The sequence below is a fragment of the Cupressus sempervirens genome, chromosome 4 (genome assembly GCF_028749045.1).
Source record: "Cupressus sempervirens isolate cs-2001-9-10 chromosome 4, ASM2874904v1, whole genome shotgun sequence".
Lineage (NCBI taxonomy): Eukaryota > Viridiplantae > Streptophyta > Pinopsida > Cupressales > Cupressaceae > Cupressus > Cupressus sempervirens.
In genome coordinates this window covers 516462916-516476790 of record NC_143121.1, presented here as the reverse complement: position 1 = coordinate 516476790, position 13875 = coordinate 516462916, and the positions used below count along the sequence as shown (strand labels likewise).

The 13875-nt window shown below is 36.5% G+C and overlaps 1 protein-coding gene across 3 annotated transcripts in view; it reads left to right on the top strand.

The window, feature by feature from the left end:
• DET1 (light-mediated development protein 1 / deetiolated1 (DET1)) overlaps window positions 1-13875 on the top strand; it is a 261899-nt gene that overhangs the window by 95178 nt on the left and 152846 nt on the right. For all 3 annotated transcript variants that reach the window (XR_016363900.1, XM_089825740.1, XM_089825741.1), the window contains exon 4: window positions 3040-3213. Coding sequence is in view for 2 of the 3 variants with exons in the window: in XM_089825740.1 (XP_089681866.1) it covers window positions 3040-3213 (174 nt within the window). In the remaining variant the exon portion in view is untranslated. The remainder of the gene's footprint in view (window positions 1-3039; window positions 3214-13875) is intronic.

Genomic DNA, 13875 nt, shown 5'->3' with positions numbered 1-13875 from the left:
GAATCTGATATATTTGCCAATCTCATTATATGTAAATCTGAAATTAAATGGTAGTATGAAGATATGATATAAATATCACATGGTTCACCTACTAAGTTTGTAACAACAAACCAGTAAATCCAAGTTTACAACAGAGAAGTTCTATTGTGTCAAGTGGTGGTACACCAAGTGTTTGATGAATCGTCTCTGTGATATAAGTGACTGCTTCAGCTTGTTATGAGTCAACAACCTTACAACAGTTTGACAAAATTCCTCCAAGACAATTCGAGTATTTATAATAGAACCAGGAGGGGTTCTTCACAAGTCACTATCTTTCTTGCTCGGTACACACCCAGTGTATTGTACCTGTTTGGAATATTCTCTCGACATTCTAGTTCTTCACTTGCCCAATAAATGATTCCTCTCCATCTTCACTCACAACATCCCTTGCACTTCGGTTACCTTCAACTTCATTCCTGGACTATCTTCTCCCTTGAATCTTTGGTTCAGCTCCCTGATTCTCAATTCCTGTCCTGAGATGGATACTTTTCAAATATGGCGTATGTTATTCTCAAATGGTTTGGTTAATTCATGCACATGGTCTTTTACTTCCTCTTCGTTGTCTGTGGTCATTTGTATGGAAGACTGTCCTGTGTCAAGAATTATAGTTGATCCCGGTACATCATACTACCTTCCTTGACGAGGCACAATATAATTAAGGACCCATCTGTTGCCAAGAGGAACACAACCGTCAAGTATAATGCTATAACTACGGAAGAATGACAAACAACTTAATACAAACAATTAATACATTGACGGTTAACATATATTTTCAAACATAAAATAAACATTGTATGCTTACTACAGGTTTTAGCCTCATTATATATACCATTGTGCAATTTTTTAGATGGCCGACAAGCTGAAGTTTTCCATACAAATATGCAGCCTACCATTAATTGTCTTGGATTTCCTTGAGGGGTACCATCAAAATTTCATTTTGGAAAAAATCCCAAGGAGGTGGAGTGCATTTCATTAATGTTCTATCAAATATATGTCTCAATCCCAAAGAGCCCAGTAACAAAGGATTAGAGATTTTAGTTATGCATAGATGTTATGTTTTGACAGTAAATTAAAGTTATCTTTAGGTTCAGGATTTAGCTTATGTATATCAGAAGAGCAGAATATTAGCTTAATCTATACATTTGGAAAAACATTGGCACTTCACCCTATCTATAGTGTTACTTACTACTTTTTTCCCACCTGTTTGCATTTACCATAACATTATAGTTTATGTGCACCTAGATCCTAAGGGATTAGATAAGTTTAATATGCTTGGAATGCATGATCTAACCTATTTTCCCAAGGACATATAAATATTAATTACAAGTGGTTTAGGCCATTAAGATAAGATAAATAAAAGTTCTCTTGGATTGCCTAACAAACATGTGGCAGATGATTTCTTAGCTGACTGAAGTGTATGGTACCCAAACAAGAGTATTAATAGATAAATTTTGATGCTTATAGTCCATATATATCATAACAGTGTCATCCACTCCGTTATCAGTCTACACTTCATTTTCCAGATTGATCAGAGTTCAGAAAACTTAATACAAGAGAGATGATGCAAGGCTACAGAATGACTTGACCATTATCTTCAGATTGTTCCATATATTGAGTGGCTCTTGATTACATATATAACTCATTTTGTCCAAGTCTCTAAGATTCTAAGTATAAGAAGTAACACAGATTGTGTCTGATGGAGAGGATCAGACAAACCTGTAAACTTTGTTCTCATATGATTTCAAACATTTTAAATACTGAACTGTACTTTATAAATGTGAGTCCCTTTATTGAAAAGCACAACATTAGTTTAAAGGTTTATAATGTTCCTGAGGATTACAGTACCTTATATCTCTCCTTTTTTGTTTTGAAGTGTATAAAAAGATGTTCTCTTGAATGGAGAAAGAAGGAATAGCTAAAAGTACTGTTCGATTTTCACCTTACATTTCAAAATCATCAAATAATTAAGGAGCGGGTTTCCCTGAAAGCATATTTGTGAATACGTTTACAGACTTTTCTAAAAAGATGTCTCCCATGGAAGGAATGCTCAGCACTGCCTACTTGTTGGGACATATAGTCCCAACTTCTCTGTTTGTTATTTTCTTTGGCAATCATATAGATTAAATTTGCTTGGTTCAGATAGTTATTTTTGGCATTTTGTTCATTATGTTATTCTATTTTATCCTCTCCAAATACTTTATATGTTGCTAATAATATTCATTCCTATACCAGTCTAATTATTTTTACAGTATTTGGATATATAGATACATACTGGACTCATGCCTCTTGAATTCCTTCCCACATTGAGATATTAATCATGTTACTATCAATTGGACATTTGAAATTTGACACCATTATTGACTTCCCAGATAAAAGACTTTAAGTTTATGGTATGGCTAGGTTTCATTCCATACTTGTAGAGACGTGATTCAAATTTATAGAATCATTGCTGATAGCTGCAAAGTGTTTACTGAGTGACTTTTAATTTGAGACAATCAAACCACTTTCCATTCTCGATTGTCTCAAATTTGAAGATGAATATATTGGGAAGAAATTGTTGACAATTGAATGATAAGCCCTACATGCAAAATAGGCACAAGGACTCTTGCAAATTTACTGTTGGTATGCAGACTATGATACCTCACAAACAATAATTCACTCTTGGATTAATTTCTGCTTCTTAGAAGATGACATAAGCATCAATATGCCTGTGACTATACTTTTTTTGTTTTTCATTTTGTCAAAGGACGTTTTCTGTTAGATGAATTGTTTTTCTCAAGATACTATATATTTTGGGAAGGTTCCGTATATTTTGGGCATCTTTTGTATTGATGTTTCATTTGCTTGCATGTTAGCTATCATGGTTTTCTATTTACGTAGTGCAACTCTGGTTTATTCATCTTCATTGTAATGCATCTTAATTTTTTGAGTTCTTACTAATTGTCCATAAGTTTGAATTTCATGTAATACTTATTATATGGTTCCTTTTCCTCTGTGTAGGGAATTTTACATCATGGAAATGAAACAGATCAAGAAGCTGGGTCAAACCATATGGTAAATGGTGTGCAGCAAAATCAACAACTGCAAAGCACCACCTTTTTGGGTGGTATTAAGCAACGCCTGCTTTCATTTATATATCGGAGCTTATGGAATGAAGACACAATCCCTATGCAGGTGTGTTATGTAAATTCTTCCATTTGTCAGACCTTTAAATTTATCAAAGCATAAAATTAAGAATATATTGGTCCCTTATTATTTAATAAACTTGTATCAATAAACAACAATTATATAAGGAAATTGAAATTTGTTGGTAATATCATTTTCATAGGATCATATATTTGCGTGAAATTAATATTTGTATAAGCTCAAATATGCAATATCACATACAAGGTCCTCGTATAATCAGGTTAGAGTTGTGTTATTCATGCCCTAAAATCCCAATGATGGTGAGAAGAGGTGAAAAGGTGGTCAAGACCAAGTGATTAGGTAATGTTTAAGAATTGTAGAACAAAGAGAACATAGAAGAAGATTATGAGGAACATTTGAGGAAACTCGAGTTTTACTATTCCCAAGTCGGAGCCCTTTGCAAGAATGGACTACAAGCCAAAGCATAAGTCGAAGTCATAGTCGGGAGTATAGGAAACCATCCGACAAGGAAGGAACAAATTGTATGTGGAGGGAGTGAAAGGATATTCTAGAGACCAACCACTTTTAAATGAAACATATCCAAACTTTGTTGACCAAGCAGATAACTCATCCATAAGGTCAATGTCGGACAAGGAGTGTGAAGAAGGAAATCTTAAACTGACAGACATATTCCATTGAATTGAGAATGTTCTTGGAGAACCCACATGTAGAGGATCCAAACTGAATACCCTTGGATAAAGGGAGTACATGAATGATTTAAGGCTTGAAAGTACCTGGGGTGTTGAGGACACTATAGGTGGATGTGTAGACATGTGTATGGCTGAGAGTGCAAGGAAAAAATGGAACATAGTGGTTAGAATAGTCTCCCCAAGTTCGACACACAAGGGAGTAAGCAGGTGAGAAAGATGGTGACTCGTCTAACAAGTCCAAATGTGGATCAATAAAAACTGCTAAAGTTCATGGGTTATGAGTGAGAAGACGTGATTATCTAGATAGAAAATGGTCAAGACACAGACTATTGGCTGAGAGCATTTCTAGCAACGCTACAAGGTGCAACCATTGACTAGTTCATAGGATTGGATGCTCATCAACAACCTTTTGGGATGCGTTGAGGAGGGGCTTTAAGACCAAATTTAAACTACTATGAGCCCACAATGAGATTATTGCCGAATTACAAGCTTACAATCACAGGCTTAAGCAATTGTTGGTCAAATTGAAAAATTAGCCAATTGAGGTTTGAAGAAGAGGTGGTTCATCGAGGGATTGATTTTGCTGTTTCATAAAAAGATGAAAGCGGGGCCTTCCTCCTTGAATGCTGATGCCCACATTTGGGCAATGAACATTGAGAACATCCTTTTGAGGGAAGAGGATGACAGATGATGACAAGAGCATCGAGGTTAGTAGCAATGATATTTTGGCAACACTCCACACACTACGGTGGGCTGTAATGGGAATGATGAAAGAATTGAAGGCAGAGAAAGGAAACTATGAGAGAGTAATCGACAATCATCTACTAATTGTAAAATCAAGGGGTACATGAAAGGTAATTGTTCTAAAATCATGTTTTGTGAGATTTGTCAGGTGATGGGTTATTTAATAAAGGAGTGCCCATTTAAATGAAAGATTAGAAGTACATAATTACTATTCATGCAGGGAGAGTCTACCTGATCAAAACCACAAAATGTAAATCAATGAGGGTGGAATCAAACGCTATACAATTCCAAACGACGTCCTATCATACAACGTCGACAATTTAGTGAATGGGAACACATTGTGAGTGACTTCTAGAATAAGAAAGACATTGTACAATTTGTGCAAATGGTGTAGACCAGGTAACCATGACGATACCAATTGCTGAAAGAAAAATAATATTTATATGTTGGACATGGAGGCATAAGATGAGGTAGTTTTGGTAATCATGAGAGCATAGACAAAGACAATGATGTACTCAGACCCTCATATGGAGAAGGAATGATTCTAAGAAGCCAAAGCAAAAATAAAACAAGTGGTGGAGAAGGAATGAATATTCTCCAATGGAATCTCAAGTACATCATTACAATTGAGATCAAGGAAGATCATAGTTCAGCAAGTGCTAGATACACCCAAACCCATCAAGGTGGAAAACCTTCTATAAGCTAAACTATAACTAAGAGTGGCAATTACCAATACAGTTAATGACAACACACTCGACCAAAATCAATGTAAACAACAAGGGGAACCAGTGGTGAAGTTATTGTCGGAATACAACTAGGCCATTGATCGTATGTTATTGATAGTTAGCATTGGAAGGAAACCAACCACTGTCGAGATGCAAATAATAGGTCGAAAGTTGACAAATACCATTGTCAACAGAGGCTCTGGATTCAGTGTGCTGCCAAATGAAGTTGGAAGTGCCTAGGGAGGCCAAAACTTTGTTTGATGTACCTTACACTTTTTAGGTTTTAACCAACATGGAATTAAGTTGTTTGGGACATTGATGGTGCAAAATGTAATATTTAGCATAAAGTGCTTTTTCTTGGATTTTGTAGCTAGCTTGTTTGAAAAGATGACATATGATACACTTCTTAGGAGATGTTGGTTGATTGATGCCAAGGAAAATCATAATTGGAAGTGGAACACACTCTCGATCGAGAGTAAAGGAAGTCCATCATTGACGGGAGAAATCAGGCTATGGCTGAGGAGTTGGCATCCTTCAAATTACAGTCCAAAGACAAATAGTCAGGTATGGATGAAGGTCGGAAAGGCATGGAACAAAAAGATGAAGGGGTTTTGTGATTGGAAGATTGTTTTGAAAATGAGACAAGTTCCTTGATGGATTATTTCATTGGCAAATGGAGGACTACAAGGTATTCTCATTAACGTGTCATTCACTTGAAGCCACAACTCTTTGTGAAGAACAATCAATGAAAGTGTGCAAAGAAGTGGATGATACATTTAAGAGTTTGGAGACCAAAATATCTAATGGAGAGAATAGATATATTTTTCAATGGAATTTAACTTAAAAAAAACTTTGAAGAGAAAATGAAAATTGGAAAATAATGGAAGATTCAAAAAATTGAATTCATGTGGAAAATATAAGAGGGATCGTTATAAAAAAGTGTTGTCGCTTCATTATAAAATTATATAGTGGTGTGTAATAAGTTGTCTTTGAAGTAGGGAATAAATTATAAAATGCACCGTAGCCAACTAATAGTTATACAATCTACACTCACTTATGTTGTACAACCATCACTACTATTTGTACGAGGGAAATAATAGAAGATTCATATCATTGTATGAAAAGGTTCGACATAGCACTCAACTATACAAATGTCAGTCACCCTTGGCATACAAACTTTTTTCCTTGGCTTATGGCCTTTGATCTCCATCTTACGACCTTGGTCCTTGTGTAGCTTACAATTTCCTTATTACTTCACTGTACGACCCTCTAATACTTGCATTCACATTGTATGAAAATTTCAATTTGTGGGTGTGCTATTTCATCTGGTATGAGCGACTCACGCCAGACACCATTACACAATTTGGATAAGAAAGAAAATTCTTATCATATAGGATGCAAAGTGAAAAGAAAGCTTGGATTCGAGACCAGTGCCCAATCTAGCACTCAATTTGCTTCACCAATAAATAACCATTGGTTCCTCAACGTTCTTGAGTCCCTAAGAAGACATTTCTAGAATGTTCTATGTATGAACTTATTCAAATCAATCACACATAATTTGCGTGACATAATCCTAAAATAATCCCCTCCTAGACCTAATCCCACATACGCTAGGGTATTTCCTTTAGGCATGTGATGACTTCAGACTTTGATGGAGTGGATCAGATTGTCTTTCCCATGCTTAGTATGCTTTAGATAAAACTTTCCCAATGATTCCTCGACTCATTTGTCAAATTGCTTACAGTTGCCTAGGAAGAAGGCCTAATTGCAATTAGGTTGACCTAATGAGTTTTTCCTTCTTATCTCTCGAACTTGCCAAAGGACCTCCCAATCAAACCAAAGTTTCAAATACACTTTTGGGAGTTCTACAAGATTTCAAACTTAAAGATCCTAACTCCACTTTTTGATGGGGTAAGTACAACTTGGCTAGATAGGCCTAATGGACCTAATTAGGCTTGGTCTCCAAAGAAACTATTAAATGCTTTGATCCAATCAAGACAATGGATTCAGAAGTGTTGTACCATCCCACAAACTTCAAATCCACCATTAGTTTGGTCCAATCTACTCCCCAAGTTCAATTATCCACCAAATTGCTCTACTTCAATAGCCGGTCACATAGATATGCTAGGCTAGGGCTTGCAAATTCTTTGACCTCCCCTCAACTTCCTGTAAAATGCTTTTGGATTCTGGAAGTACATGTTCTCTACTTGCTTTTCCTCTAGGTCTATGAATCTCCCATAGTTAAAAGCCAAGATAGAGCCATTTCTTTACCAAACCCTTGAAAGGTGAGGTTTCAGACCCATTGATACAATTTTGCTTCTAAAATGCCCAAAAAATTATTACAACAGAAAGCTAATGCTAAAGTCTATGCATTCATTATCAATTCAGCCTCCAACAAATCAATATAATCAAGTTATACATGCGAACAAGTGAGAATTTGCAGGAAATCTTTGAAATCTTTATTGCTTCAAACTTCAAATCACAACAATTGCTTGTGAATTTGACCCTCAGGGCCTTATAGAGGCATGAACCATAATTGTTGGGATGAGTTGTTCAGACAAACACAAAAGTTGCAAATGTTGTCAAACAACATTTAGACAACTTTGTCAATTTTGTAACATTTTTCATAGCTGCCTTCAATCTCATATTATTTGTGATCAATTGATGCATCTTGATCCTAAACACCCCTAGAAACTTAAATCCACACTTTCTTCCTTATTCTTGACCCTTTGGCCAGATTTGACCACAATGGATTATAGATGCTAATTATGCCAGTGGCCTTACATGATTAGTCTTATTACTAACAAAAGTGTTCCATAGGACCCTAACTCATTTATTACACCTTTGTACATGATTAATACTCATGGCATACCATGAGTCTGCCATTAGCCACCTTGTTTGGTTAAGGTACTCCTACACCATTCTTCTTCGGTGTGTGAAACTCAAGTTCCACTTAGAGGAGTGCATCTAGGGTTGTGTTATGCTTCAAAATGTCTTTTTCATCCATCCAAGTTGCATCAACATCTGGCAGCCCCTTCCATTTCACAAGATACTGCTTATAGGTGTTCCTCCTGGTTTGTTTGACAACTTAAGTGTCCAGGATACGTTCTAACTCTAAGGGCTAGCTAGGCGGTAGGTCTTTTCAACATCTTCCTCCTCATGTATAGCTTTTATACAACTTGCATTACCTTTATACAGTTAGATCTGAAACATAAAAAATGGGTCATATGCCAATGGAAGGGGGAAGTGATATTTCATATGCATTTTCACCAAATTCATGAATCATAGTGCAAGGGATAATCTTCTTCATTTGGATCTTAGCATATTTGCCTTTGGGTAATCTTGCTTTTGTAAAGTATGCCCAAACTAAGTCACCTACTTTGAAGTGAATTTGTCTCCTCCTCTGATCTGCAGATTTTTTATATTTGTCTGCAGTATGTTGTAATGACAACTTCACCTATTCATGGACATCCCGGATTAGTTCTGCCAATTCCTCACCCCATGCCTTAACCTTTCTATCCTAACTCTCTGAGCTCCATTACTCCTTGTGGATGCATTCCATAGTCAATTTGGAAAGGTGTTTTGCTAGTGCTCGTGTTGATGGAATCATTCTATGCATATTTAGCTTGTGGAAGTAATACATCCCATGATTGCCCATATTGCTTTGTTAGACATTTGAAAAGGTTAGCAAGAGACCTATCAAGAACCTTAGTTTGACCATCTGTTTGGGGATGTTAGGCTGAACTGAAGGAAAGATTTGTGCCAAGCTTTTTCGAAAGCGTTCTTTAGAAGTGACCTTGAAATTTAGAATCCCTATCAGATAGTATGTTGAGTGCTAGGCCTAGAATCCTGACCACTTCTTTGGAGAATAGATTTGCTATGTGTGAGGCATCATTGGTGCTCTTATAGGAGAGAAAATGGGCCATTTCGCTAAATTTGTCAATTAAAACGAAAACATTATCATACCCTTGTTTAGTTCTTGGGAGACCCATACAAAGTTCATGCTAATGCTCTCTCAGGGTCTGTTTGGAATAGGAAGAGGTTGGTAGAGACTTTCGTTGGTAGATACCCCTTTTTCCCTTTGACATATCACATGTGTTTCTACAAATTTCCTAACATCATTTTGTATTTTAGGCCATAAATAGTATCTCTTCACTAATTCCAAGGTCTTGTCAAGACCAAAATGACCACTCATGCTACCCAATCTTTTACTTTTGTGATGTTGTCTCTCATGGAGCACTTAGGGATACAAAGTTTTCCACCTTTGAAAAGTAATTCATTGTACAACAAAAAGTCAGAAAACTCAGTATGATAAGGATCTGCAAATTATGTACACACATGATATGCTTCACCAAAATCTGGATCACCTATATAGAGATCCTTTAAGGCATCAACTTCCATTCTTTGGAGTTGAACTTCTTGGACCATTGCCACCTTTTTGCTTAGAGCTTATGCGACTTTGTTTGCCTAGTCCTTTTTGCGTATTATGGTAAAAGTATAGGCTTGAAGTTGTTCTACCACTTCATATGCTTGCAATTTAATTTGTCTTGCCCATTCAGGTAACTTAGAGCATGGCTGTCTGCATAGACTATAAATTCCATGGGGAGAAGATAGTGTTGCCACTTCTTTAATGCTTGCACCATAACTTACAATTCTAGGTCATATGTTGAGTACTTTTTGTTGGCTTTGTTTAGCTTTTCTGAGAAAAATGCCACTGCTCTGCCCTCCTAGCTAAGCACTGCCCTGCTTGCTGAATTGCTATCATCGCATTCAACATTAAACAACTTGTTAAAAATTAGGGAGAGCAAGGATCGGAAACTGTGCTACCCTAGACTTCAAGTATTAAAATACCTAGTTGGCATCTTTTGTCTAAAAGAATTTGGTTTGCTTTCCTCCTTTGACTGTGTCTAGAATTGGAGCACATATCTAACTAATTTTTTTTACTGCAATAACCTTGTTTGGTTATAACTAAATCAAGCATCAATTTCTTTCACATTTCAATGGTTTGACATTTTGTCAAACTCTTGGCAAGCAACCCAATTACCACTGAATATATGATGTCTTAAATTTTCAAACACAATATCAGGATGTACAACAAACTAATCACAAATTTATTTAATTTTGGCTTTATAAGTTTTGCATAAATAAATACCAAACGCCAATAAACAATTCTGAAATGATTCACACGAGCCTCAAAATTCTTTCATTGACAACCACACAACAAAATAATGAAAAGCGAATTTAATTGTTGGCTGATTGCTTTAAATCAGAGGCTGAAGCCAGTCAGATAAACTTCCAAACTATGTAATACAAATTGAATTTTACAAATTAAGAACCTGGTCTTTGCCGTAGGATGTAATTGCAAAGTCAAACTGAAAGCCGCCTAGTCCAATTTCAGTCTGGCATTCACAGTCTACCCTTACAAATGCTGCCCAAAACTGTTACAGAAATCACGCCAAATACAAGAACCCTTGGCATTCAAGTTGTAAATCCAACACACCAATTCTAATGCAAATCAAACAAATTGGGATATCTAGAATTACCAAACTCAAATCTGCAGACTAAACCATCGCCCAACAATAGAGATAATTGGAAACAAATTTAAACTAAATTCTTTAGCAAGCCAGTCACTTCTCAGACACAGTAGACACAGTATGAGAAGTCTCTCCAATTTAGATTGAAATTTAAATTAATACCACTTTACCTCAGCAGTGGATTGATGCACAAACTTAGTCTCGAACCTTTGTACTTCAGCAAGGGCACATAAAATCAGAACTTCAGGAGATGTCACAAAGATGAAAAAGAAAAATTAGATAATCAAATGATCAGATGCTTTACTCGTCAAATGGGCTCATATTTATAATCTCCAAATGGCACAGAGTTTCTCAAATGAACTTCACTTAAGAAGCTTCCCACACACAACATTAAAATATAATAAAGTGCCATTATAATCTAATTTATTAATTGCTTTTGGCACCGAAAATGACATTTTCCACCATAATTAAATATTCTGACACGTAAGGTCATTGTTTCTTGCTCCCACGATTCAAAAGTTTTTGTCCCGGATCCAACGAGCTATGATACTGAGGTGACCAACAAACAACACCAACAAAAATAAAAACCTCAACTTATTTAGATGGATAATAATAATAATTCAGTCTTGTGAAAATAGCTGAAGCAGCATCATAATCGAAATCTGACTACACCAAAGTGATCCTGATGATGAAATGATGAATGAACTTGACAGGGTGACTTACTATAAATAGATGCCCCCTCCAAGATTCTTGGAGCTCAAACCGAAAGCCCGAAATAATAATTGAGAGCATCACCCAACTCCTCTAACTCAATTGAGCTCATTGGAACCAATAGATTGACTTACTTTAAATCGTAAGTCCCTTAAACGGAGCCAAAACACACTATAGGCTGCTGGAAAGCCTATAACCACACAACTAAGACCCTCAAATCTCACTGTTAGCTCACGAGGGTCGCGATGGTGAATTGACCAAGCCAATTGTAGGAACTTGCTAAAATGGGGGCAATACATCTACAAACTTCTTGTAAAATGTGGCTAGAGCATGGAAAATTTTAACATCACTTGGTGTCTTAGTAGTTGGCCAATTAAGGATGGCTTCCACCTTAGAAGGATCCATCTTGAGTGTGCCTTGGGAGATGACAAAAGCCAAATATGTGAGTTCTTCTTGCATGAATGTGCATTTCTCTAAATTAATCATCAATTTGTGCTCATGAAGCCTCTTCAAAACTTGGTTTAAATGCTCTAAGTGTTCCTCTTTTGTTTTGCTAAACATAAGAATGCCATCCAAATGGACAACTACAAACTTGCCAGTAAAATCATGTAAGATTGCATTTATAATCCTCATAAATGTGCTTCGGCATTACTAAGACCAAATGGCATGGCGAGCCATTTATAGAGATCTTCATTTGTTTTAAAAGCTGATTTCCATTCATCCCCTAGTTTAATCCTGATTTGATGATAGCCTTATTTTGAGGTTTATCTTAGAAAACTAGCATGCTTCACCTAACTAATTGAGTACATCTTCTATCCAAGGCTTTGGAAACCTATATCTTATTATTGTTTTGTTAATTGTCCTAGGATTAGTGCAAAATCTCTAGTTTCCATCTTTCTTTAGGGCCAAAATAGTGAGCACTGCACAAGGACTGAGACTTTTCTTTATGAGGCCTTTATCTAACAACTACACTTGCTTGGCAATTTTCGCATTTTGGCTTCGAGTCATCTTGTAGGCAGCGTTATTAGGTAAAGATGCTCCTGGGATTTAGTCAATTTGATGACTTATATCTCTGATGGGTGGAAGGGCATTGGGTAAGTTGTCTGCAACCACCCCATGGTATTTGTCTATTAGTTCTTGCACTTCCTTAGGGATCTCCTACTCTTCTTCAGAGGCAATCTTGTCCTTAGGTTTTATTACTAATGCATACACTACATCACCTGCTTCTTTCATGGTTTGCAACATCTCCTTTTCTCCTACTAATTTGACAATTGGCTCCTTTTGTTTATCTACTTTGTTATCAGGCAAGGGTTTCATAGTATACTTGACACCATCTTTTAGGATTTTATAGGTATTCCTCTTGCCATCACATTGGGCTTATGGGCCATATTGCTAAGGGTGACCTAATAGCAAATGACATGCATCCATATCTATAATATCACACAACACTTTGTCCTTGTAATTCCTAACTTGAAAATCTATCCATGATTGTTCATTTACTAATGTTTGTTGTCCCTTTGTTAACTATGACATGTTGTATGGGTAAGAGTGAGAAATCCTTATTAAATTTAGTTTTTTCTACCATGTCAAGTGATGCCAGATTCTTTGTTAACATTAGAACCAATAGGAGCTTACATACCTTTCCATGGCTTTTGCAATTTGTTCTAAATATGGTCTTCCTTTGTGGTGGTTCTTGGGTAGTAGGCACCTTCAAGAGAGTTCTCATCATCAAGCACACTCCTTCAGGGTCCAAGTCCTTGGATGGAGAATTAACACTTTGAGCATCATCTTGGATCAATTATGTTCTCTCTCCTTGAGTGTTTGATCTTGTTCTTTTAGGGCATCTATGAGCCGAGTGTCAAACTTGATTGCAATTGTAGCATCTAAGTGGACCAAAGTTCCTTCCACCAAATATTCCTTTCCCATTTGGCCTTCTCCCTCTGAAATTGCCTCTAGAATTGGATTCTTGTTGTTGCTCTTGCTTTTGTTCTTCTTATGTCCTTGAGAAATGTCCTCTTCCATTTGATCCTCCTCTACCTTTGAAGTTTTTGCCACCTTTGCCTTTATTGTTTTGGTTTTGTTTCCTCTTTAGTTTTTCCTCTTCCCTTGGTGCCAATTGGAAGCATTGCATTGTATCAGAGGCCACAAGACTCAATTCATCTTGGATGTTATACTCCAGTCCCTTGAGGTATCTTGCAACTTTTTCCTTCTCACCTTCATTCTGCCTTGATCTAAGATAGACTATGGAATTCCTCCCTATAGGCACTGACATTCATGTCTTTTTGT